Source organism: Dermacentor silvarum, chromosome 8 (genome assembly GCF_013339745.2).
Source record: "Dermacentor silvarum isolate Dsil-2018 chromosome 8, BIME_Dsil_1.4, whole genome shotgun sequence".
NCBI classification, from domain to species: Eukaryota; Metazoa; Arthropoda; class Arachnida; order Ixodida; family Ixodidae; genus Dermacentor; species Dermacentor silvarum.
In genome coordinates, this window is record NC_051161.1 from 10,951,215 (window position 1) to 10,978,562 (window position 27,348).

At 48.7% G+C, this 27,348-nt stretch overlaps 1 protein-coding gene across 1 annotated transcript; it reads right to left on the minus strand.

Annotated features, from left to right (window-relative positions):
- Positions 1 to 7,807: 7,807 nt before the first annotated feature.
- Positions 7,808 to 26,378, minus strand: LOC119460626 (superoxide dismutase [Cu-Zn]). Its single transcript, XM_037721659.2, has 5 exons — positions 25,939 to 26,378; positions 10,579 to 10,675; positions 9,720 to 9,789; positions 8,800 to 8,917; positions 7,808 to 8,090 (listed from the first exon to the last, which is right to left on the minus strand). Exons 1-5 carry the CDS (start codon positions 26,086 to 26,088, stop codon positions 7,902 to 7,904), a joined length of 624 nt encoding a protein of 207 aa, XP_037577587.1. The 5' UTR covers positions 26,089 to 26,378; the 3' UTR covers positions 7,808 to 7,901.
- Positions 26,379 to 27,348: the final 970 nt, after the last annotated feature.

Here is a 27,348-nt window from a genome sequence, read left to right on the forward strand (position 1 = left end):
CCCGTGCGACACGCTGGCTGAGTGCTCCTTCTGAACACTCCTCCCCCTCCCTTCTCTGTACCTCGAAATAGCTTCACGCATGTCTTGCTATTAGAGCGAATATGGAACGAATTTTCTACAGCTGATCTAGCTGCGCAGTTGCAGTCTTGGTAGACATCGCCGCCGTCTGCGCTGCGGCGCTCGCCGCTACCAGGCTAGAGGGCGCGGAAGGACGTTTTTAAGATGTGCTCGCATCCCTGATTGGTCGAAGAAGCCTGTAGTTTCCACAGTGCTGCACATATCTACTGAAACACTATGTGCATTGTACAAAAATTATCATTGTCTGTGTTTGAGGAATGATACGTATTTCTCTTATTTGAAAACGCTGAAAAGGGCATCAAGGCGCTTCTTTACTAACATAGGACATGTGACCGAAAGTTCCTTGGGGCGCAGGCTCAGTGCTGCCACGACGTTCGTAAAACCCTATGTAGATCGTGGCCCCCGTTGGAACGGCATACTGAGAAACTGGTAAGGTTTATCTTGGGAAACACCCCTTTGAAGAAAAAAAAATATCACAGTTTCGCCCTAAGGGCGAAGCGATGAATGCGATAGCAACACAGCAATGTCATACGAAGTAAGGTGAGCGGCTTTGGTAGCAATATGAATTGTAGTAAACATGAGCTGATTAAGTAAGCAGGTGTGCTGCGGCGTAAGTAGACCGACATGAAGAGAGACTCGATGACCACGAGAAGGCGCGTGTGAAACGGTGGTGTTGATAAGAAGCGCTTCCCGTGGGCAGCGCGTGCGAAGGGACACACCTGTAGCGCTGCACTGCCGACCCGGGCAGCATTGCATGTGTAGCGTGCGTTGGAAAATGTGGCCCGACTATTACTAACTGATTGAAGAAGCGTGGTGTGAGCGCGCACAAACAAACATGAATAGATCACACTGAATGACTGCAGACAACGACCGCCAAAACGCTGGCAGCGAGCGGATATATACGCCGCAGGAGCGGGCGAAGGTACGTGCGGTCTATCGCTTCAACGGAAACTGAGCGGCGAATGCGCATAAAGGTCAGAGCCGTGTGGAGATAAGAGACGGTGCGGTCGAACGAACGACGAGCGCGGTTGTTGGCAGCGTAGAAGTGCGCCCCCCCCCCCCCCCCCCCCCCCCCCCCCGCTCCTTCCGGCGCTGGCTTCCCGCTTCCTTGCTTGCGCGTGGGAGAGATAAGAGACTGTGCGGACGAGCGACGAGCGCGGTTGTCGGCAGAGAAGTGCCGGCGCTGGCTTTCCGCTTCCTTGCTTGCGCGTGGGAGATTGAGTGCGTTCGCTCTCCGTGATAGCGCGCGTCCCCGCACGCTGCCTCTGGGGCATACGGCGCGCGGCGAAGATTTTATCTATACGGAACCTCACGGCGACGCCGACGGCAGAAATCTGGTTGAAGTGTCCATATAATTGCTATCGCAATAATAAAGTCGAGGCGTTGCGAGACTCGTGAGGGACATCCGAGCTGATATCGGTTGCGCTTTACCTTTCTCGTGTATGCAGAGGGCGCTTGCGCAGAAGTTCCTTGCAGGATCTTGCCTTTCGTGGAGAACGAACCGTGCAAAAGGTGGTGCAAGGTATCCGCGCAGAATCGGCCTTTTAGTGAGGGCTCGCGTTCCCGCCGCTTTGGTAGTGAACAATGCCACGTGAATTATAGAACGGCACAGCAGTCAGATATAATTTTGCGCTCACGGTGTGCAGTGAGGTGTGATCATACTTGTCAGGTGAGATTGTAAACAGTTATGCAAGCTTCTCTCGTGGCATTGGCGTCGTCGCTTGGCAGTCATTTGAACAGCAAGAGGTGTTTCCCAGCAGGGTTCACAACAGCCGATTGTGCTGTGTCACCTTATTTTCCATCTGCATGGTGGGATTTTTTAACCTCGTGGCTTACGCGCCGCTTACTTGTTTTAAATGGGCCTGTTCGTTGGCTGTCACACTTTGGCTGCATTTTAGCGTGCAACCGCTCGGTGTTTGGCATGGTGTCTGGATACTCCCTGTCAAACGCTTGTATAACGGAACTCACACCGGCGCATGCGCATATTCGAATACCTAGCTGCTTTTACATCGCATATTTGAATTAACGAGCGGCTCACCAGCAGCAGGTTCGTTAACATGAATAAGAAACCCAATGGTCTAATCTTCGATGTTCCATGGACAACGAATGACTATGGCATTCCCATGACAGCTGTAGGGAGCAGTACGTCGTGCAGCCTATATGTGCTTTTCACAGTAGCCAAAAACAATCTAGGCGTGTTAGTAGCCATGTCGCATAAAAAAATGGTCGCAGTTTCACCTGAAAGGCGAAGCATCAATTGCGATAGCAAACTTGTAGAGAGCTATACGGAGTAATGATATTAGCTTTATCAGCTGTATAAACTTGGACATGCAGCAGCATCGCCAACACGCAGAACTGTTGTCGACGCCATCGGCGTTTTGCCCGCGTTCGCTCAAAATGCGTGCGGCGTTGGTGACTGTTGCCGGAGCCTCTGATATAAATAGGCACTGCGTGCCGCAGCTAAACGTCGCCTCCCTTCCCTCCCCCTCCCCCACGGCTTCTCGCGCGTCGGAAGAAGGTGCGTTTGCTCTACATATATGGTGATTGTAAAGGAGAAAAGAGACGCCTACTTCTGCAGCCCTTAAGCGAGCACGGCGCGGAACGCGCGTTTGTTCTCCGCCGTGCGTTCACTCCCCGTGAAAGACGCGCCCCTCGCGCCCTTTCACTCGCACATACAGCGTTCGGCGCGCGGCGACGATTTCTTCTCCAAATGACGTCATACGGAACCTCACGGCGACGGCGACGCCGACGGCAGAAATCTGCTTTTGAGTGTCCATATAATTGCTATCGCAATAAAAGGGTGTTACGGAGCTATAATGTTTCGTCAGGAACTGTCAGTGATATTTGCAGTAAACACTACCGGTAAGAAACTGCCGCCGACTAGCACAATGTTTCGCGCTGCTGCCCGATGTACGTACAATGGAGTCAGTACTGAGCCAACGACTCATTGGAACGAGGATGCTTGAGTACTGCAGCTGATGAGGGCTGAATACCATGGCCACTCAACTCATTTCAGGGCAAGTGGCCGCGCCCTCCCACTCATTATACCCGCACTGTTTGTCCCTTCTCACCGTGAAGCACCTCACACGCCTCTGAATACGTGAAGTCCAGGCGTTTCGCTGACTATACGTAGAAGACCGAAGATGGGTGCATAATACCATATAGCTATAGTGTGTCAGGAATCGCCGGCAAGATTGATTTGTTGCGAGTGCTCAAGAGATTCCGTTCAGAACAGGAAAAAAAAAAGACATTTACTTTGGACGCTTCGTTGTTGGCGTTCCTGCATGATGTAAACGTGTTACATAAATGTACTCAATGAAAAAAGTATTACGTGGCCTTATATAAAACTTCAAATACTGGCAAAATGTGATTGTCGAGTGGTCAAGAAGGGACTTTTTTGTACCGATAATGAATTGTCATAGCACATTCGTAAAATGTTGCTGTAGTTATTACATCTGGAGCTTAAGCCATGGGTCACGGTGTTATAAGTATTGCCCGGGCTGTCGTCGTCGTAGTCACGGTAAGCAAGCGGCTCGTGCCACTGCTCCCGCGTTCGTCGTCGTCTTACACAGCTGGCTGCGTTGCCACTCATCATTCCAGCGTAGAAATTCAATTGTGTTCTGTCGTCGTAATGGGGAGGCCGCGTTTACGGGGGTATGAGCCATTCCTTAAGGGTGTATGAGCCCATTAGCGGTGCATCACTGCATGCTTCGCAGCTCCCCAGGTTTCACGTGTGGAGCTGCATTTCGCTCAATGGGTCATTTGACACGCATAAAATTTAATTCGCCGCTCAAACCGAGCCTACGACTTAACTCGTGCTAACTGTGATAACTAATAAAAACTAAAACAGTAAGAAAGGCGTCCATAATGGTCGAATTGTTGAGGGAGTTAAAGAAAACAATGATGGTTTCGCTAATACTTCACCATAAAAGACATCAAGCTTGTCCTAAAATAATACTACTGAAGGTTTTTCTTTAGGACGTCCCAGAAGTTCACCCCTTCCCAGCAATGCAAGAACACATGATCTACTGTTCCAGGTTGCTTGCAAATCAATTCGTGCCCCATGGCACAAAGAAGCCACGTTCGACCATGAATGTCTTCACTGAAAGTGTTCCTGTGTGCAGTTTAAAAACATGTTTATGTTTTCAAATCAAATAATATTTCCGAACGCAGTTATATGCCAAACATACAATGGCCGAAAGAATATTGTAATGCGACACTCGCCGAGTATTTTCGCCACACTATTCGGCTAGGCTTGCGTTCTTTAACGATCTAAGGGCGTTCATTGACTGATGCTTTACTAGGCATGTGACCCATGGAATACTTCCAACACCATGGCCCGGGCGCATAAGGTGCTTTGCACCTAAAAGCCGAGCGACATTACGTTTTGTCGTTGGCACCATTGTGGCATTTGCTAGCGTGCGCGAATCTTGCGCCCGAGCTCTAGGCATTCCGGAATGACGACGCCTCTCCAAAGCTGCATTTACCTAATAAAGATGTTTATTCTCTCTCTCGGAGGAACAAATTGGCGACTGTTCGTATCCCTTTTGGACGTGGTGAAAAGTTTGTCCAATATCCTAGACCAGCTATTCGGTTTCGGGGCGCATTGTACTTTGTGTGCTCTTAAAGGTTGCATACTGCTTGCAAAAGACTGCGGAGGTATGCAGGTTTCTGGCGTGAATTCCCCTGGATCAGACGTTTGTGTGCGGTTAAGGCGGTGGTCCCACTCCGGCGGCACGAGCCCCCCGTTTTCAGTACTTTTGGAGTAACCGTGGCGGCTCTTTTACTTAGGATATAAAGTTGTGGTATATACCATAAAAAGCTTAATTCTTGTAGATTCCAACTATATATAATATAAGGAAATTGATTAATGTGATTTAGAAATAAATGCTCAAGAACAAGCATGAGATACATGGTTTTTGCGAACTGTGTCTCAGTTGTGACCATATTTAGAAGAAACTACCGCACTTCAGTGGCGCACCGACGGGGGGGGGGGGGGGGGGGATTCGGGGGTTGGAACCCCCCCCTGAGGCCGACTTAACCCCCCCTTTTGTTTAACCCCCCCCCCCTTTTTTTTTTCTTAAGCATTTGAGTATTGCAACTAAGATGTAAGACGCGCAATCGTCTGCACACTCGCAAAAAGCGCATTTTTTTGACAATTTCCCGTGAAGAAATCGAAATTAGTGCTGTTTAGATGGTACTGGCAAACTGTCAACCCCCCCCCCCCCCCCCCCCCCCCCCCCTGGCAGAGATCCTGGGTTTTAAAGCGCAGCTTTATTACCTTCCCGCAAAACTGGGCAAAAATAAAACCAGAATTCTAAATATTGCTTATTTTCGGCCGCATTATTAGGAAAACTAATAAAGTTACACGAATGAAATTTTGTGTTCTAAATGGAAATTCTTTGAGCTCTACTTTATCCAAAATTTAGCTTCCTTGAGCATGTAGTTGCCGGGCTGTTTACAACAGAAGATTGCAATATTTGGCAATTTTCAAAAGCAAATTAGCCAAAAAGTAAAAATTTAAAATTAATTTACTACGTCTAGGAACTAGATAAATATGTCCTAAAGCTACAGAGCAAGCCGCAATGCAATAAGTGCGGTAGTTTCTTCTAAATATGGTCACAACTGAGACACAGTTCGCAAAAACCATGTATCTCATGCTTGTTCTTGAACATTTATTTCTAAATCACACCGATCAATTTCTTTATATTACATATAGTTGGAATCTACAAGAATTACGCTTTTTTTGGTTTATACGACAACTTCATATCTTAAGTAGAAGAGCCGCCACGGTTGCTCCAAAAGTACTGACAACGGGGGGCTCGTGACGGCTCGGTTTCTATGGAGTTCTGCTGCTGGGCACGGGGTCGACTAGCGGCTGTAGCATTCTGAAGAGGGCGGGATGGAAAAACGCTAGTGTGCCGAACATTCATTGCGCAGCGAACAACCCCCACGCGGTGAAAAATAACCCGGTGCCCTAATAACCAGCTCGTGTGTTGCTTTGAAAGGTTAAACCCTCATCAACCAACGAAAAAGTGTTTTCGTTGATGGAATGTTGCCGTGCGTCCTTAATTTGTTTCTTGCCGTACAGCACTATGCGCCGTCTCTTGCTCAAATGCAATTATCACTGCCACGTGTTTCGCGCCATTAGAGCGCAATATTGCACTCGCGAGCAAGAGCTTTCGAGACCAATGGTGTCGAAAAACAATTGATTCGCAGCCACAGTACGCAGGCTGAAATCAAGTGCTACAACCTACGTGTGCGTGTCCGACCAATGCAGTGAATTGAAGCAATTCCGCGTTGCAGAGCTGCGCTAGAAGAAATTGTAATTTTTAGCAAATGCCGCGGTCACAAAACTTGTTCGTGAATGTAGTACGCAGCAAGCGCTATTATTGCTTTCGTTTTGAGCATATGACACTACAATGAACGCCTGGGACTGAGTGTCTGCTGGCACCAAACCTAACTTCTTTAAAGCCCCATGTGCACATGCTGAGCCGCGAGGTGAACTTGTGGATACACAAATAAACAAACCAAGTGTTTGTCATTCATTTTATCTTGCGCTGCCTTGAAGCACTCCAATGTCAAATGAAGAATGAACCAGCCCCGCTACGTACCGTAATAATGCAGCTGATTTCATCGCCCGAAAGAAATCCACGAAAAAAAAAAAAAAAAACGGCTATTAGCACTTCGGACGTTGCTTCCCAGCGTCAGCTGCTATGACCCAATATATAGGGGGGAGGGGGGGAACGTGAAAAGATACGCAGACGACGCAATTTTTGTATCCGTCTCCTCATGTACCACCTCGCCCAACATACACGTATGCTCTTTCAGCATGATCTGCCCTGCCACTTTATTCGTGTGTTAAAATGTCACGTAATGCACCGTCTTGCTGCTCGTATGGGTTTGTCATCTGTTAAAAGATCATTTACGCTCGTTCTCCGGGTCTACGAAGTTCTCGTGTGAGTGGACGATCTTCAATCATCGCTGCAGAATGCAAAGAGGAGAAATACAGAGGTGAAGCCTTGCAGAAACCGGCTAGACTTTGTGTAGATACTGGCGAGAGCCCAAACATGGGAATGGTAAAATGCTAAAGTTCGGCAATAATTAGCCAACTAGCCTTTGTACAATGGGCAGACGTCACAGCAGCCAACCAATAGCCATCTGGCCGTTTCCAATGAATAAAAATGTTTATTCGCAGAAATTTAGCAACGAAGTATTTGTAGTATGGGAGCATACAGTCAGTCAGCACTGATATCTAACGCCCGAGAACTACATCTGCGTTTGTTACGTGCATGAATGGGTGCGACCGAAAAAGTTATTGCATTTGATTTCAGTCATGACTGAGTGAGGAAATGGAAATAGTCGCCCTTTGTTTTGGACGTTTAACGATTTAAATTCACTACGTCGGCGCTGTACCATTGTCGCGTATCGTAAAAATGTTCCCAATTACACAGCCGGCGCACGGCGGTTGCCCATGATCGCGACGGCACAAACAACTGTGTTATGTTTTTGTCATGGCGATAATTTTACACCAATAAAATGGGAAAAGGACCCGTCGCATATCACCATAACGTGAAAGGAACGGTGTGGCCGGAAGTTACCGAAACAAAGATGCTTGAATAAACAACAAAGACGAATATTTGAGTGAAGAACGGAGAACGCTGCACCCTGGCTGCTTGGTCGTGTATAGATGTATACAAGCGCTTGTAGATGCACCCAGAAGCCAGTGTTACAACAAGTAGCTAAACCAGCTTTATTTAACAAGCCGTAAACAAAGAAAGGCTATGTACAGATACATGAAAGACAACGCATAAACCACAGCTTCATACGCCGTGCCTGAAGAGGCCGATGACAAAGGCAAGCGTGGCGAACAGAAGGCGCAAGTCGGGCCTAGTCCATCCAGAGCCGGAAACGAAGCCGATGACGCAGCACGCCAAGCGGGCACCAGCGCTGCCAGACGCCTTGCTTTCGTTCGTGCCGCCTTTTCCCAAGTCATCGGGGTTGGCGTGCACCTGCGATAAAGCGCGTTCAGGACACCTACGTGGCTTTTGAACGATACGAATGTGTGCACTCGTAAAAGTAGAATAGGCAATTTCTGCGTATCACACGTAAGCGAGCGTGGCATTTTGACCACATCCAAGAAGTACCGTAGCAACAAAGGACTGCGGCGCATGCGATTGAGTTGGCCGCAGCGTGCATACCGTTGCACGATGATTGGGGCGTGGAAATCATTTGTGTCGGCATATAACCCTAAAGCTCAGAATTTCGCGACCGAAACCCGCAGTGCGTACTAGACAAATGCCTCGCCAGTATAGGTGAAATTGGCTTGCTAGGTATGCGTCGACAAAGCGGTCAAATTTACTAAGTTACGACTTTGACAGAGGGAACTGGAACGATAACGGAAGTTGTGCAAGTAAGCATGTAAGAAACAGGCGTCCGTTGCGAGCCGTTTAGCTATACACCGACATTTCAGTGGGCTGTGATGGAGCTTTGCACGCTTTTCTCGCGATATGTTCGAGTTGCATCTTGAACGCCAGTTAGCTATCGGACTATGCACCCGTTATACAAGTGTGACGATCAGCTGTTTAGCTGCTTTGTGGCTGAGGTAGGCGACTGTAGCGAACCATTTGTCGCACACACGCACAACAAAGTACACGGATAGTTAACAGGGTTTCATCGCCAAGCAACTGCGCAAGTAGTGATGTCCAACAAGACACTGACCACCATAGCGCGACCGAGTATGTTGTGGTGTCCAACGAGGGAGATCATGCTGTCCGTGATGTACACGCGGGCCTTGCCATCAGCCTCGGCCTTGATGTTGCCCAGGTCACCTACGTGCCTGCGGAGAATAATAAAATTTCTGGGCTGCAGTATAAGAACACAAGTGTTATCGCTGCGAGACAGGGATGTACCGCGTGTGCAGCTGTTCGTATATGCAGTGGCGCTGCTTTTGACAACATACAGGCAGGCAAGGCTGCCTACTTGGGCTTGGTAAGACAAAGTAACTGAAGAATACAGAGGGAGTGGCACTGCTAACTGAAGTGGTTTACACAGCGACCGCTTCATCTGTACAATGTGCTTGTATACGTACAAGCGAAGCAGTTTACTTCAGGGAGTGCACTATACCAGGACGGTAAGTACGCGCTCCTGTAGCACTACAGACAATTTCAGCCGCGAAACAGTCGTGCCTGCAGGTTTAATGAATTTCATGGCATTTGTATCAATGGAGCTATATATATATATATATGGACCAAATGGTCGTGAGCATGGGTATAATGCAGTTTTGAAGCTTCCTTCAGTAAATTCGCTGCCGTCCCCCAAGTAACATCTGCCGTCAGACTTAATGACTTCAGAGACGACCTTTAGGGGTATTTCTGAATTGGATTGTCGGAAATACAATGCCCGTGACCATTTCATATATAGATCAATCTCATATTAAGCACGTCTGTCCTCGGCCTTGCATTGTTGCGAAGGTTTTGAATTACCTAAACAAACATTTCAAACTAGAGGGACTGAAAACTGAAGTTACTTATGTATGCCTGTATGCGCGAGGACAATGTACCGTAACCGTGTCTGAATCTGAATTGACGAACAGTGCTATGCGGGGATGAAAGCGACAATACTCGGCAGTGGAGCCTTACCGCTCGCGGTCTTCCGGAGCACCATGGTCTTTGTGCATGGGATTGAAGTGGCCTTTGGTGGAATTGCAGCCTGCAAGGAATGCACGGCGTAACGGAACTGGCTTTTCGTATCTGCTGTACCGCAGAATTTCACTGCATGCAAGGGCTGCAGCAAGCGTGCACGAAACTAGGCGACAATGTATGCAGAAACATGGTCGTAAGAAGCGAAGCACGTTTATGTTCGTGGCTTATGCGCGTTACTTCGCCACCTATGAGAACATTTTAGTTCATCAAAGTTCTGGAAGTGGAGGCCGGTTAGGACTTCAGAGCAAATAAGCGTTGTTGCGCTTCTGGTTAATATGAAATCGTGTTTTTTTTTTTTTTTTTTTTCTCCTTGCTCTATGAGCACTCATCCTAACGTCCATCCACATGCCAAGTTCGGGTGACGAAACGAGAACGAAAAGCATGCCGTAAATCGACAAAGGAAACGCGCCTTGTCGAAAATGACGTATGAGCGATAATACTGCGCACAATGACTTGCACATGCAAATACTAGTCCTTATGCTGAGATAAGATGTACATCAAACTACAAACTTAGCCACATGTTCTTCCTCGGAGACGTCTTCGATCAGATGCTTGTGACGCGGATGTTACTTTCGGTACAGCCAGGTACCAAAGCCTGCCAGTACACAGAGTCGATGTCCTATTAAATGCCGTTCAGGCGTGATCAGTTAACGAAAGCGAGCGTCGATGTTGGGTCGCTTTTCTATTTGGCACAACGGTGATTTTTTTCTTCTCTCTCATGGGGAACGCTTCGAACGTTGTTTGCGCTAGCAACTTTCACGGGGCGCATTGAAACGCGTAGATGGGGGTAACGCACCGTTGGTGAGATCTCCGTAGGCGTGCACGTGAAGACCATGGGCTCCTGGCTGGAGGCCGGTTATCTCGCCCGTGATCACGACAGAATGTTCAACGCTCTGTATGGAAGGAAATTTCAGCATTAAACGCATTTTCTCAAACAGGAAAAAAAAGCGTCTTTACAGGTGATGCAGCCCGGACACTGCAAGTGTTGCAAATTTGCAAAAGTGCAGAACACTGTTAACGGTATTCCTTTGTATTTCACTCAAACTTCTGAGCCAGAAAGCTTGCCAGCATGTGAAGTGGTTTTTAACACCTGTATCATAGCTATGTGACGACAGTGAGCTAACTTTTGTCCGCCTTGCACAATGCTTGAGCAAATGAACTAACGCAGCGAAAGGCCCATCACACGAGACGTTCTTAGCCAAAGCAGGAAGTTTTAGTTGAGAGAGGATATGAATGCGATCTGAACTTCCGCCGTCGAAGTGAGCAGGCGCAAAGCTGTACGCGCGCTTAGCGTGCGACGCTCAAGCCCGTCGCGTCAGTGTCGAGAAGCATCTCACGCGAAGTGGCGTGTCACCGTCGCGCTGTTCGTGGTCCCGTGCGCATATACATATACTGGAGTGCTAGATTAAGGTTTATCGTCGCGATTGCACCGCGCAGGTCAGCTGCAAATGAACAGCGTGAGGTGCGGCTGCTGTAAGCGGATGAAGTGGTGAAGGAGCGGGTGTGTGCGTGTTTATTTTATTTATTTTTTTTTTCGTTGGAAGCTTTTTGATGGTGTTGACCAGAAAGGGCTGGCTGAAGTTGCGAAACAAGCGGACGGTTGAACACCAGCACCGAAGTGGAGGTAAGTGGAATAAGCAGTACAGAGAGCGTCAGAGCACGTTACAGCAAATTAGCTCGTTGTGCAGTGTTTCATTTTGGGAAGGGGCCTACGCTATAGTGTAGCTGCTCGCACTGTCAGCCGCACGCCGAGTACGCCTCAGCTACGGCTAACTGGACCCGCTGCGCGGAAGGCGAGCATCACGATGTGGTCAATCCGGCAGCTCAAAAAGCGTCGCGCAAATTCGCACAACCATGCAGCTCCGACATCGCTTCCGATACCTTCGGAGCAGGGTGCGCACCAGACATGCCCGTTCGGGTGAGAGTTGTGCCGCGGCACATGCATGGGTGAAGGCTGAGCAGAAAGGCGCTGAGGAAGCAGCTGAAAGCCGTCAAGATTTCAGTGAATAGAAACGGAAGCATTAGGAAGGCAATGCACAATGGAATAAGAATGTACACCATTCGCTGTCAAATAAGCAGTTTTATAAAATTGTGAGCATTTGAATTTATAAACCAGATAACGGTATGAAGTGTATAGGATAAGGCAGCGAGTGCCGCTAATTGCAAGGACGACGACCATAGCTGCTATATACGCAACCTATTGCGCAGAACAGGCCACACCGTATAAGGCAAGTTGAAAAGTATGCCAATAAGGGAAAAATGTTAGACATTCTTGGACACTTCGGACAGCCTGCGAAGGCACATGCAGGAACGACCAGACAAGTTTAACGCGTTGCTAGCCACGGAAATTGCTGTGCGGACGAATACGTTGTGAAAGCCCGTAGTTACGGGTTGAAAGGAAATTACTTGCGAAACAGCAATAGTTGGTGTCCCAAACTAGTAGACTGGACTCCCGACTTCCTTTCGCTCTATTTTACGGAGCGCTGGGCCGCGATTTTGTAGCGATGACTTATGACTTATTCTCACGGTGTAAGATATATACTCTTCTTACACCGTGCTTATTCTATACTAGTCTTATCGACCGCTCACGGCCGGCTGATCCCGTTGATAACGGCATCGGACCGTCGCTGTGGCCACTGACGAAGAGCGAAAAGGGAAATGAATTGCAATATACAGGGCGTTTCATTTTAGCTGCACCAAATGTTGAAAAATTGCCTGTGGCAGACAGTACAGTTATGATCCTTGATCTAAACTACTCGATGAGGCGGGCATTACTTCCACGAGGAATCAAAAAGCCTAATGGAATAATTAACAATTAGGCAAACTTTTTATTTTACGGCAAATCTTTCAATCTACGAATTAAAACAGTGAGTTCGCAAGGCGTATCCAATTATCAGGACTGAACCAGTTTCGAGATATTGATTTTCAGTGTCCGACGAAATGCATGGGCGTTCCAGTCAAGTTTGTGCTTCAATGCATAAAACAGCGTTTTCCTCAAAAAGTTAACTGGAACGCCCATGCATTTCGTCGGACACTGAAAATCAATATCTCGAAACTGGTTCAGTCCTGATAATTGGTTCCAAGTGAATACGCCTTTTGCGAACTCAGCGGCTATAATTCGTAGACTTAAAGATGTGCTGTAAATAATTAAGTTAGAGTAATGATGTATGACCTGTATGACTTATGTTACGTGGCTTTATTTGATAACTTCCAAGGGGAGAACGAGTACATGACATCGAATGTGCTGGGAAACGTATATCAAGCACATTGAGCAATAACGGTGTTTCTGCCCTCAGTTAACGAACTTTCCCTGACGCATCGGCGGGACGTCCCCGCATCTTTTTACGGAGCTCTATTTTTTTTTTACTTACTCTTTTTAAAGCACAACTAGTAGCGTAATGGAAAGAAAGAGGGAGGCAACAAGCAGCGGCAGTTACCGGTTCCTCGGAAAGTGGCGGACGAAAGTTTCCATTCTAGAGTGCGCAGGAATAGTACTGAAAGGAGAGCGCTGTTGCCGGAACTGAGGTTCACTACTGGGGTACCAGACGGAGCGGAGGTGTTGTCCTCTGCGGTGCAATATTGCAACGGATGAAAAGTATAAGTGGTAAAAATGTGTCGAGTTCGAGAAGACACTGAGAAGCAGGATTTGGGTGAGGGCAGTACGAACATTGATGGAAGAAGCAGAGGTCAAGGACAACTGGCGAGAATGAAAGAGTGTGCCTGTATTGTTCATCCTTAATCATTTGCCGCCATGATCCAGGGGCAACGAGCTATCGTGAAGCACCGTTTTCCCTGTACTACATGTGTACACTACATGCGACATATTTGCGAAATCATGCTCAAGCACACCAGCCAAACATATTTGGTGCACTATGTTATAAATTGCTTGGTTTAGAAAAGTCCCGCAGATGTACCCGCAGACGCAGAAGTTGACAGACCACTGTATAAGCAACGATTGTAGCACAGCCGTCGAATGAGGAATTGTGACAGCGCATTGCAGATGTCAAACATGCACACGTGGGATGTATCATTTGATGTCAGTGTGCATGCCTAGGTTGGGAAGAAACATTTCTACCCCCCCCCCCCCCCTCCCCCATCGTCATCCGATTTTTCAGCTTTTGCTCGCGACTATGTATTATCGCACTGAGTATGAGCTAGAACGCGAAGGCGGGTGGCAAAGCGCTTGTGCGTTGCAGCTCATACTGAGCGCGATAGTAGTCTCGTGCAAAAATCAGCCTCCCCATCATGCACAATTGAACTCATTGGAAAAAAAAAAAGAGGGGGGGGGGGAAACCTATGCCCACAATGCATGTCTTCTTCAGCCTATCCTTCAGTGCGCAAGCCCATTTAACTAGCGCACGTGCGAGTCTAATGGCACACTCCACTTGTTCACATGTACCACGCTTCCACTCGGTTTGCAACGAAGCAAAGTCCTCTCGAGATTGGAGCCAGAGAAAGCTCGGCCGAGCCGAATGTTCAGCTGCTCCCGAGCAATTGGAGCAGCCACGTGACTGGAATTCTGTCAACTCTCGGCCATGCTCGAAGGAGAGCGCGCGCTTCGAGATGGAGCGTGGCGCTCTGAACGAACCCGGCGAACGTGCTTTGAGCGGTCGATTTTCACCAGCCGAGTATAGGGCGCGCCGCGAGAGCGCGCCTTAAACTCGCGCCTATGCAAAAGCTATCAGTGAAATAATGTCGGGAACTCGCAGAACGTGCTTTCTGCGGATCGCATGCGAAATTTCTCAACAGGCTTTTAGCCAATTCACAAACTTCACCGGATTCGAACGCTTTTTGAATGTACTGAGGAATCCTGGATATACCAAGGCTCACTTGTACTAACAGCACTGGCTTATACTTGCTAGTCGGGTGCTCTCGTGCACAGCGCGCAAAATCGCGCGCTGCGGGAAACAAGACAAACGCAACCGCTCGAGGCCGGCCGCCGTCACCGGAAGTGCGCCACGCGGCAAGAAAGCGACAACAAAAAGTCAGTCATTCCACTCTGAAGGTAGATGACCAGCGGAGCTGTATGTGAGGTCGATACACGACCGCTGACGCGTTGTCGGCACACTGATGTTTGTAACATTGAATGCCGAGCCTTTCCAAGAGAAACGCCACGAACCACTTTCCGTCTGGCCGAGACACGCCTATGTTGAAACCGCCCACAATTACGATGAGAGTGGAGTCGGTAGGGGTGAACCAACGAAAGGTACATACGCTTGAATTGTGTGGCACGATCTTCGTGTGTATTACGTGCCGCCCGCCATCGCCCAGCACATTCCCGCTTCTGTTCACGACGGTGTTCTCCATAGGCGCGCTGTTCTTCAGCAGTCCTCAACGCACGCAGCCTACCTATTGCACGGGTGGAAGGGAACCGAGATAAGGCTACGCGGTTTGCCTATAGAGCCCGTGACGTCAAACCACAATTCATACTAAACAGCGTCTATTCCGGTTTTACTTTTTGACACTTCTTGCGATTGAACGCTGCTGAGGGATACCCGACGATAGGCATTTATCACCGTTTTTATCACCGAGATCGGCCCGCCGTGAGCTCTGGGGTGGCCGCCATCTTTTTGCCTACGCAAAAAAACCGCCAGAACCTAGCGTATAATGCCACGTACACACTAGCGGCAAAACGCGCGCGGCGCGCCGCCGGCGGCAAGACGCGCGCCGCGAAACGGGTTTTTCTTGCCGCGGAATGGATCGCTCCTGGACCGATTTTTTGCGGTTTGCCGCGTGCCGCGGATGAAGGAGACCAATGAGAGCGGCCCGCTTCCGTGACGTGCGCGCGGGAAACTGGTGGCATTAAAGCCCCTATATAAAAAAAGTAGGGTCACGCTTTGAAGAATGCCGCCGCCTCCTCGCACACCCTGTCCGAGGCCGACGCCGCGTCGGTATTGGCATCACGTGGACCGTCGAGCCCCCGGGCGCTGGCTGCGTTTGTTTACGATCACGCTCCATCGCCATTTTCGCCCGAGAAGCGTCTACCGACTGGCGAGAAGCACAACGATAGCGGCGAACAGTCGGCGATCGTCGAATCTGATCAGCGGCGAAAGATAAACAAGTGCACGTGTTTCGAGCGGTGTAGGCGGCGCAACGGTCGAAAAAGAAGCGCGAAAGAGAGGAGAAACGAGGAGGAGGAGAGTGTCGCTACTTTTATATAGGGACTGTAGGTGCCATGCGGACCCGCCCGACCGCTTGTTTCTAGTTTCGCACTATCATCTGCACGCGTCAGCTCCCGGATAGTTCGAGAAGGGGAGAGGAGTCTAGTCTGTCACGTGATTGCCGCAGCGGCGCGCCACCGGTTGGTGTGGCCTAAAACCCCTATATTTATAAAAGTAGCGCCATTCTTAGATCTTGCCGCCACCGCACTCACCCCGGCGCTTCCTCCTCGCCCTCTCTTAGCCGCCTCCTGTCGCCCCAGCCTCCTCCGCTCCCCCATTGGCCAATCCGTGTCACGTGGAAGTTCGCGTCGTGCTTTTGTATATTTTTTTCTTTCCAGCGCGCTCCGACTGCCATTCTCGGGCCTGTGCGACGAAAGTGCTGTACGCACAAACGGATCAAACGTGTTAGGGACAAGAACGTCGTTGTGATGGCATGCTGCTGCGCCTTAAGTTGCAACCGAGAAGGCGAGGGCAAAAGGCTTTTTTTGTTTACCATCCGGCGTGCGCAAACGCTTGCTGCACACTTGATATTTGCGCCGTCTCGCATCGTCGCGTTGCTACTTCCAAAACGGCATTATTAAGACCAGTTACTGACTGACGAAGCAAAATCGCGCCTCAAAAACGTCTCCGCAGGGCGCGATCGAAGTTTTCCTCGGATTTCCTCTGGTAGCGCGTTAGCTGTCGTCTGCCACGGCAGGCCCGACGCAGGCGGCGCCACTGTTGATATCGCGCCTCGATCGCGCTGGTCGCGCAGAGCGCGATAGTGGAACGGAGGAGGCGGGAAGTGGATGGCGCTACTTTTATAAATATAGGGGTTTTAGTGTGGCCGCCCTACCGCTGCTGCGTTTTGCCGCCGGCGGCGCGCCGCGCGCGTTTTGCCGCTAGTGTGTACGTGTCATTCCAGCCCTGCTGTGTAAAAAAAAAAAAAAAAAAAAAGCAACATGGTCAGTGGTATAACCGTGTATGGCTATCATTTTATTTGGGGCGTATTTTTGCCACAGAACAATAATCGTCATCTGACTTGCGCGGCTTTCCTTTCTTTAACGCTGTGCGCCCGGCACTTCTCGGTCACGAACGACAAGAGCGTTATCAGCGTGACACAGCGTTCTCGACAGGAAAGTAGCAAGTGCAGAGTTTTCAAGATAGGAAACGCAAGCAAGACAGATGACGATTATGTGGCAAAAATGCACCCGAAAGGGTGCAACTGTTTTTAGAGTGCAGATCCGGAACGCAAGTTCGCAGTCACGACAGCGTCCACTTGCGCCTTACATCCTTCCCTGACTGCTGTATTTCGGAGAGCTTGCGCGTACAATCGTGGAAGGCAGTGGAACGTACAATCAGTACAATCGTGGAACGCGGGCAGTCACCTTGGTAACGTAGGCGCGCTGTACTGCGATCGTAATAGTGGAAAGGTGAGAGCACAAGTTTTCACGCTGCTTCTGATCCTTTGCGTTTTATACGCGACAGTGCCGGTCAAGATTGAACAAGCCTTGTATGTGACAGGCTTGTCGCGCATTATGCAAATTCAACTCAATAAACATGCGCCACTTCACGGACGCTTCAGCGCCCGTATATGTAGAAAATCGAAACTGGGTGTGCGGCAGGTGTGTGATAAAGTGTGGTGTTGCAATGGGACGATTTGGGGATTCGCTGAAATAACAGTCTCACGGGGAACGGCATATAGCGAGGAGAGAACACGCGACACATGACTCCGCACGCTGACTGTAAAGGGCCGCTCACCAGGTCTGGCCATTTCGAACTGACAAGTGCAGTGACAATGCGCACTAACGATCGTGCCTGCGAAGTATTACACCGCTACACGCTGCGAAAAGAGCTGGAAGTTCAAACCACACGTCCTGCACCGTTCTCGCAGGCGCTGCGCTAGCTCCCAACCGATAGTCAACGTCAATCGCGCAAGTGCGCCTACGTAGTTCGCCGTGCTGTGACGTCACTCAGTGGTACTTGAGGGAATCATCCAAGGCAACAGCAGTTTGATCTCCTGAAATATTTCTATATCGGCTATTAATGAACAAATTCGACAACTTCTAGCGGCAGAACGCACTCTAGAGGGCACGTAACACCTTCCAGCGTAGGGCCAGAACTTGCTGTGTGGCCCCTCACCAGGCCACACACACAAAAAAAAAAAAAAAAGCGCAGGCAATGTGATTTAAGTTCTATAGGCAAGCCATGATCATCTTCCGTATAAAATTGTTCGTTGCGAGCCACTAAAGCTGTTCTTCGCGTATATAGCGCGAGAGCCTAGTCAGTACAGCATGACTTAAACGCCCGCGCCAGATGCATACGAGCCTCGCTGTAGTCAAATGAAGTATAGGAGAAAAGCCTTGTCTAGTATGATAGCAACGACGAGAGCAACATTCGGGAGCGTGCGTCGCATGACGATGCCGCGCGCGGTGAATTCGTCGCCCGCGCTCACGGCGGGGTGGGCGTGGCGACATGGCTTGCATCGACAATGAGAGCGCGTTCTACGCATACAGTGGTGCCCGGCCATCGCATCCGCTAGTTTTCATCGCGTTCAGGAGGAAAGCAAAGGTTGCACGGCGCTTGTGATGCGAATGCCGTCCTCCGCGAATGCACGCTTTCGCGAACGCTGTACTTACCACTGCGATTAAATAACTGCCTAGAAACAAAGGTAGGAATGGCAAGTCTCCTGGTTAAACGAAGCGTTTAGAAGGAAAGGTGGTGCTTTAGAAACTCAAGTGCCCGCTGAACCTACCACAAAATATTTTACTTGGGCGATATGCATAAGATAAGCAAGTACAGCGTAGGACGCAGGAAGCTGAAAACCCGATTGCTGTGAATGAGCAAATTGCTAGTCACCACCACTTCAGCAGCAGTGACAGCTGTACGGCACTAAAACAGGCGTGTCAAGTTTCAAAGCTGGGAAGGAGCAGATTTCGATAGTTCCAGGAGTAATTTTTATAATTTATATTGCTTGTCTAGTGAATTAAAGAAAATCCAAGCGCCGCAAGCGTACGAGGCGGGCAAGCGTAAAGCGCTGCTCAAAACGCGTCGCCGATCACGTTGTTGAGTATGAAGGTCGCTAATGCGCATTCGGCTGTGAAGCGGCTGCGTAGCAGTAGTTCACTCATGCACGGACGACGGGTGCATGTAGTTGATAATGTGCCGCTCCTATGGTAACCACAGCAGGAGCCGTGTGGCCCCACGAGTGCGCACGATCATGCCGCATCTTCTCGGCATAGCAGCGGTTCATCAAACGCCTACTCTGTGGCGTACAGGGGAAGTGAATCGAACTAGTCCTCCAAGTGTGCACGGACCTACATTGATAGCAAATGAGTCATACGTGCGTTGGCTTTAAGCTCTGAAGAAAAAAAAAAAAAGGGGGGGGGGGGGATTTCGTAAATCCCGGAAATGTCAAGCTTCCCACAGGCAAAGGTAACCGACAAAAGGTAACCGACATCTGAAAACTTTCTGAAGGAATTCAATGGGACGCACATTCACTTTTTCCAGCATTGATATGTGTTCGAAAAGGCAAGATTTCGAGTCAGTGCTGTATCGCTAAACAACAAGCGACTGCAAGGTAAAGAGTAGCCCTTTTTTTTCAATAACAGAAAATGTTTGTTGGCAGAATAGAGCCTTTCAGTGCTTACAAAGGGGGCGTCGGACGTCCCAGCCTGCTCCTCTGCAACAGCCCCCTAAATTGTACACGGGTTAAGACTATAGAACAACATACCGAATTATATTCTGCTAGCAGGAGCCTTGCCGGTGGCCGCCAATTTTTCTTCCCAGCTATTTGCAAGCTTCTACGAAGTACTTACATCCACTGAAAATGCGGGTGCTTGAGGCGTGTTTATTGATTTTAAAGGCAACATTTTCTGAAGTGCTTAAATACAGCAGAATACGTTTTCTCGACAAGTCGACAAGTGACCGGAAGGTTTTTGGGGTCGTAAGAACGGTGGTGCCAAGGAGTGTACAAAAGGGCCCATATTTTTACACCCTCAGCGGTTTCTGCACGGGGCTGTTATTGCTCTGTAGATATAAAGCACCGGCGCATTTGACGGTGGAAATGGACGTGGAGCCCGATGTGCACAGCCTACAGGGATTCGAAATGGCCACATGCGGGAACGGACGAGTAATCTCTACTTAACCTGGATGCTGCAAACTCCTGTGGTAAGGACATAGATATGACTTCGCTGCTGACGTCGGTATGCCGTTGGCAGGCCATGCAGAGGAAACAAAGCCGCAAAGAAAGTAGAGCGTTGATACACATGCAGCTATGTGGGCTCAGAGTGCCAACAACGCGGTTTCTTTGGAAACCAGAGTTTATCAGTTTGTCCAAATAAAAACCGAATATCATGATGCTTTCGATACAGAAAACAACCGTGCAAAACGGAAGTACGAACGATGTATGTTACGAGCGGTTTTCCACGTTCCTCGTGCGCGGCAGTTACAGCGATCCGGGAAACGTGAATCCGTAAACCGCGAAGGAATGAATTCGCGGCTGGTGTTTCGGCTTGCCCACCAGCCCAATGAGAACTTAATGCTTTCTGAGCCTGCATTGGCATATACCAAGGTGGACAATCGGTCACAGCAAGCATGGACGATTCGATCCGGTGCGAGTGAAGGATGCGCTGGAAGCAGTCGGTCAGGAGGAACCATGGACGATGACGAGCAGCTAGGGGCAGCACAGGCCACATTGAGCGTCCCGGGCGCAACGAGCAATGCCTCTACAGCGCGGTAATCTGAATCGAAGGTTATTTGCCGGAAGAGCTTAATGGAAGTGCAACGAGAAAGACAAAGCCCTAACGCGGAAGAGCGGCCACGGCGGTGCGTATGGATCGAAAGACGGCACGGAACTATAAATATACGCGGCAGACCACGTTTACTCTAGGGGTCCTTCGCGAGCTATATTCAAGCAGGCGTCCGTTGATTGCACCGCTGCAAGTTATTTCTTTTTTGAAGACATCTTTCCTGTGTGTGTGTGTGAATACGGAGCCTCGCAGCCGCCAGGGCGGAACGCCTGCGGACGATTATCGTGATTGCGGCGAGAACCAGGGCAAGTGGGCCATATAGCGTTACGGTAGCCATAGAAACAGGCAGCTGGGGTAGTCCAAAGCGGGTGCGAAAAATGTGTTGGGACTGCTCGTGTAGGACACATGCGCAACACCTGCAGACTGTTTGCTTGCGAGGTCGACGTCCGTTCTGTTTACGCCCGGCATACACATCGTGCACGTGTTAACGATCGGTACTTATTCCTCCAAAAAGTAAGAAAATGCGCAGCAGCATTGTGCATGCACAATTGAGCAGAGGACATTTTTGCTTTATTCATTTAAAGCTTACGCACGACTAGTGATAAGGTTGAGCCGACATTGCGCACTTTGTCCTGCATAGATGGGAACCGCGTGCTGAGGTGGTCGCGCGGCGCTGGAATGGTAGACAGTCTTAAAGAAAACCTAGAACATCAGTGTGAGTGAGCTGCCAGCTTATGGAATGCATACTAAGAAACAAATCCGACTCTGCAATCGCTAAATATGAATATTTAGAGATTTTCCGGAATTCTCACAATGGTTGCGGCACTGATTTTCTGAAATTTGTGGGGCTCCGTTAAAACCCATAAGGGCTCTCAGTTTTTGTGGCCTAATTCTGTTGATTGTTAATTTCGCAGCGTGCATTTAGACCAGTTCAGTGTCGAATTCAGAATGAATTCAACGTTATCAAGCACAATTTAGACTACTTAACTGAATGTAGGTATATTTAGGCATCGATAACCATGAAATGGATATTCTGAATAATTTTTTAAAGTCTCGAAAACAGTCGAATACAATAAGGTACAATAGGTTCGCGATGACGAATTAGCTCTAAGGATGTCACCTGGCGCCAAAAGAGCGAAGTCTAAACAAATATATTTCGCACAGAGACACTAATTGCCGGTGATACTGCGGGAATTTTCATCACGAAATTGTCGAAATCCGACCAGCGTGTCAGTGAGGTGGCCTAGGCTTGAAGAGAGACTACAAGCAAAAGTAAGCTGCATTAAATTTTACTTAAAACGCATTAAGGGGTCCTTGCATGTTAAGTCATTAGAAATGTGGCCTGGAATGATACGCCGAGTGTAGCGTATACAATGCGGAGAACACCGCAGTGGGAAGAACTGTCCCGACGTGCAGTTCACTGCATTCAGTCGACCGTTACAGGTATCAGGATACAAGGCTATTGACCCTTTTCGCGGCGATCCCACGGGCGCTGCCATGTTTAATCACGTGGTGACGCGTCCATTGCTTGCCTCAACTGCCTCCGTTGCCTCCTTGTTTACAATGCAAGTGTATGACGCCGGCGCGGCCTAGAAAACCTCTGTTTTGGAAGATATCGTAGACAGTGACTGCAGGTGGAGGACACGAAGCTTTGATCACAGCTTCAGAGAACATGCAAAAGCGCTTTCGGAAGTGATTAAGCTATGTCCAAATGGCGCAAGCGGCGTATATGGTGCTTGTTCTAAAAGCGGGGCTAAGTATGTGTTCCAAGCTATCCAAACATTCCGCTCATGAATTGAATCAGGATTAGTGTGTCATGCTTCTTGTTCTTTATTTGGCAAATATTTTGAAGCAGCAGCTTGTCAATTTCCGACTCGTGAAGTTCCTCGGTGCGGCCACTATCTGATTATTTTCTCCCTAATCGCTCGTGGGTGTGCCCAGTTCCGATAGATTTGTTCTTGCTGCGCACAAGGCTTGAAACGTAGCTGTTTTGTACATTGTAATACCTTGTAGCAAATAATATTTTGCCGCTAGTAACTCGCTTACTCTTGTGGACCATCACGAAACGTTCAGCTGCGACCATGCGTGCGCCATCGGTGTAGTCCGTCATTTATTGTGCGTATGTAGTGCGCATATATTCAAGTGTGCGCCTGTTCACTTATTCTTGATACGTCGGCGATAGAGTGGGCATAAGTTTTCCTGCCATTTGGGATATAGATGTGTATAGATAACGTGCGTGAAACTAACTGACAGGAAGCGGCGCTACTCCCGTTGTCAGTTTAACGAGTGGTACTCACCCTTGCCGACGTTCTGAGGATGAAGCCCTTTCTTTCAAGGTTAGCGATACAAGGCTGGCGTATGAGAAAATTTCTGCATCCTCGAGGTAAGCCGTACATCTCGAAGTGCCGGTAACACGTTCGGACAGTTGCAGCCGCGGTCCGCGAACTTGGCCACACATATTCATTCCATTCCTCAACATGCCAGTCACCATTTTTCCCAGCCAACTACTGCACACGTCTTGAATCCACATGATTCAATCTAGCATGATTGGAGCACATTGCGTTAGCGAAAACTCAGTGGCATTTCCGACAGCTGATCGCTCAGAAGCAAGGTAGAAGCGGTAATGGTTTCGTATTCGTGCGCGGTCGCTGAGGAGACGTATGGCGTGCCGCCGTAAGCGCCATCTGGTTTCTCTAGAACAAACTACTCCGCGAAAAGGGTCAATGCCTAGCACTTCGCGTGCCATTACAAAGAAAAATACCATAGTGACAAGGAATTTAAGAGGATGAACTACGCAGGGAAACAGATTCGGTGTCAGGGCAATAACGAATTCATTGCTTTGTTTTTCTTTTTTTTTTTGAGCCACATCTTCGAATTAATGTCCAGAGCACAGCTTCGCGTCGAATTACCCGCATTTATCGAGAGTGCGGTACAGTTTGTACGATTCACTCGTCACCACGCAGTGTAAAGCAATAGCAATTCAGACCGTGTGACCTCTCCAGCATAGCGATTATGCAAATTTTGTAATATCGGACTAAGGTGAACTGCGTTTTTATAAACCGCTCTGCACAATAGCTGGCACGTTTAACATGCTCGGATGGCGGGCATTCGAATCGCAAATGAAAGAACGAGACATTTAATCTAACGGAAAATTGCGCCACGAGCCAGCGGTTGCAATTTCAAAGGAAGTGTGTATGGCAAGCATACAAGCGGTCTTACTATTTGTGATAAAGCGAAGCGACGTGCCACACGTTGCCTGCGGCTCAGATGCAGCGGATGAAAAAAAAAGTTCGGTCAAAGCGGGAATGCATCAATACGCAGACATTAAGTAGCAAATCAACAATGACACTTGCCGGCCGAAGCGACGGCTAAGGCAAATGAAAAAAAAAAAGAAAGGAGTTAAAGCGTAGCTTAAGTTTGACTGCGGTCAGCTGGTCTGCCTTAAAGGAAGACGCGGGAAACAAATATTGGATAATTGGATTACGATACAGATGCATGCCGAAGCTGCAACTGGTAAACACTATAGACGCGAAGGGCGCCGAACTCGTGTCAAGAAGTTGAGACTAATCGGCAAACGGGTGGTTGCAATTACCGTCACCATCGGAATCCGTGCACCATCGCAGAAAGTCGAGCTTATAGCCGCATTCTCAGTGGCGAAGAAGTGTTCGGTCGTCGCTGAAGGTGATCACCAATGGTGAAACTCGCCTCTCGTGATATACAAGGATGTGTCATGCAGATGACACATCCTCGGTAGAGCTGTGCGACGTTGTGTCACGGAGCAGGCGACGATCAACGCGTACAAATGGGACAAAAGCGGGACTGCAGCATGACGCTTAACTTAAAATTTGTCTAACAAGCGCCCGAAGCATTGCATTGTTTTCGATACAATTAATGGAAGTTCAGCAGCAGTTCTACCCTTACGAGGGGGGGGGGGGGGGGGGGGGGGTAGACAAGTCCACAAGCGTTGCATTTCGACATTAACCAGCTCGCCGAACACCAAGTATTGTCACTGTGCTAAAACAGAAGTGAAGCATGCGAATGTGTGCCAAAACTAAGCGATCCTGAACTGATCAAAATTTCACAATGACGCTATCAATGGGAATACGAACAGAAGTTATCACGTGTATATGCCTTGATCATGTTTGCAAAACCGAAATTGTACCGGGATCTCAAGAAAAATAGCTCGAAAGGCTTTCGACAAAGGACACGGATATTACGGAACGACACGAAAGCTACATGCTGGGCTGTCTGTGTCCTTAATATTCATGTAGGCGCATGCAAGGAAACTGCCTGTGCTAATAAAAATTCGTGAAAGAAAATTCAAGCTTTTCGACGCAGAGAGGCACTTTCCTGGCAAAAACAGTCACTTTGCCGACTGAGTGTTTGCAGGTATAATCGTCATGCTACAGGGAGAGCATTTCAGGCTCAGTGAGCACTGCATAAAACAATGGCCCATAGTGAAGCGCGCTGGGCAGCCACCGAGAGGAGGGAGAAAATGACCTTGCAAGTGCCATTTACCATATAGCCGACATGTATATGAAAGCGAAGTGGGTTTGCGAGCTACTGCGCGATGAAGATGCATTTGATCGGACAGGCGCAACCAATTTGCGCGAGCGTTTACCGGTCGAGTAGACCGTCCAACGAAGGTCACACATTTTTGCTGCCGTAAATAGTGGCGATCACCGAGAGCACTTGAATGTAAAACGCCAGAAAGTTAAAGGGGGGCAATGCGAAGTAGTGCGACGAGGTGTTCTGGATGACAGGCATTGCGCTGAAGTAAGCAACGCTTCTGGACAATTCCGTCACAAGGCATGGCAGCCCGTGATCTAGTTATGCAAGCGGTAAGGTGTCAGCCATTTCCACATGGAAAGCCGGTCTGTTGGATATGTAATGGATGACTTTCAGAAACTAGAGCGTTTTCAGATGTACTGACGGGCAAGATAAATTGTGTGACATTAACATTGGTGTTATAAGTCGAGTAGCTATATAGTCAACGTTAATTGTCTCGACGCTTGCTCTCAACCAGAATAGCTATACGCACCACATATGCATTCACGACGTTTGCAGTTGGTAAGTGGCAATTGGCGGAAAAAAACGCTTCTCCACACTTGTGGTTCGGCGTCACGCCCACAAATGCTGTGGGTTACACTCCCCCAACATTGTGAAATAGCAGAAATTAGCTCCAAAACAGACAACCCTCGCTTTGTACCCGTAATTAAAAGAATCGATCTCAAAAATAAGAGCTTATGTTGGTGCGGCGCTTACCTCCTGTACGAAGAACAGCTGCATGAAGACCGAGCCTGGCGCGTAGCACACAGCACGGCGCTCCACGGTCCGTGCGACAGGCAACACACACAATAGCATTAGCAGCAGCAGTGACCAGACCAGCCATCGACATGCGACTCCGGAGTGCATGGCGTCTGTTTTGCTCCTTTCGACACCAACACCGTGCAACAAACACCGCAGGTCACGCCCACCGCTGCGTCGTCACTCTTGCTGCTGTTGTCGTAGCAGGGGCAAACGCTTTCGGGCGACCCGAAAACGCCCGCCGCGATTTCCACCACGGAGCGCCGACGTCGTCGCTGTCTAGCTGTCACGCCGCCAAGTCGTCGCGTCGCGCCAACGCCGCCGCCACCACCACCGCGACCACCACGGCACCAGTGTCGTCGTTCCGTAGCGCCGGCCTTCTTTCTCCGCTGCCTTTCGGGGACGCGGCCATATTTAAAGCCTCGCCCGCGCCCTCTTTTTCTCATTTGTGAGCGTCACATCGGGCGAGGCCGGGAGGAAAGGGCACGCAACCCTCCTCCGTTCCAGAACAGCCTCCTCTACCGCGTTTGCATTTTTCTCTTCGTTTTTCGCGTGGTGCTCCGTTTGCTCTGCTTTTTTATATCTACGCTGGCCCACGGAAGAAGAGGCTATCTCTTCTTTCACCAATTTTTCTTTTTAAACATTGATGCTTAGCACGGCGGTCCTCTGCAAGCTTTATCTCCCAGTCTGAAACGAAATCGAAGTAACCTTTACTAGTTAATAATAATAATAATAATAATAATAATAATAATAATAATAATAATAATAATAATAATAATAATAATTATTATTATTATTATTATTATTATTATTATTATTATTATTATTATTATTATTATATGTAAAAGGTGCAGCTGGGTAGCAATTTCTGCTACCGCCGGTGCGCAAACCTTTGCTTTCCCTTTGATGTCGATGACATTAGAGCGATTGGGAACTGTCCCCTCGGAGGGATTGGATAACAATTGGGCGGATTTTAGAAATTAGCCAGGGGTGTAAGTTTAGTAATCTTTAATTGTTAAAATGAGTGAGAGCAATTAGATACAGAGATAATTTCGTAACCAGTTATTATGATACAAGACAGAAAAAGAAAGAAAAGATACGATGAGTGAAGAACCACATGAGCGATGCGAATAACAATGAAATCGTTTGGATTCACAAATCATCATAATTTGGGATCAATACCTTGATCATCGTCCTCGTTCTTAAGCAATGGCGCTCACCCACTATGGATGATTGGCAAGGAAGTAGGCGGTTTTAGTATTTTTTTTATTTAGTGAACGACATCTTAACAATGTTATTTCGCTTCACGTCTCCTCGCACGCCACTTGACGCCTCTTTTTCCCTTCGGTTTTTCTTAATGGCCATTCC

Coding starts and splice junctions, on each gene's coding strand:
- LOC119460626 (XM_037721659.2), bottom strand. CDS start 26,088: ATGCACTCCGGAGTCGCATGTCGATGGCTGGTCTGGTCACTGCTGCTG. Junction 10,676..25,938: donor AGCTGTTCTTCGTACAGGAG/GTAAGCGCCGCA, acceptor CCTTCCATACAG/AGCGTTGAACATTCTGTCGT. Junction 8,091..8,799: donor TACTCGGTCGCGCTATGGTG/GTCAGTGTCTTG, acceptor GCTTTATCGCAG/GTGCACGCCAACCCCGATGA.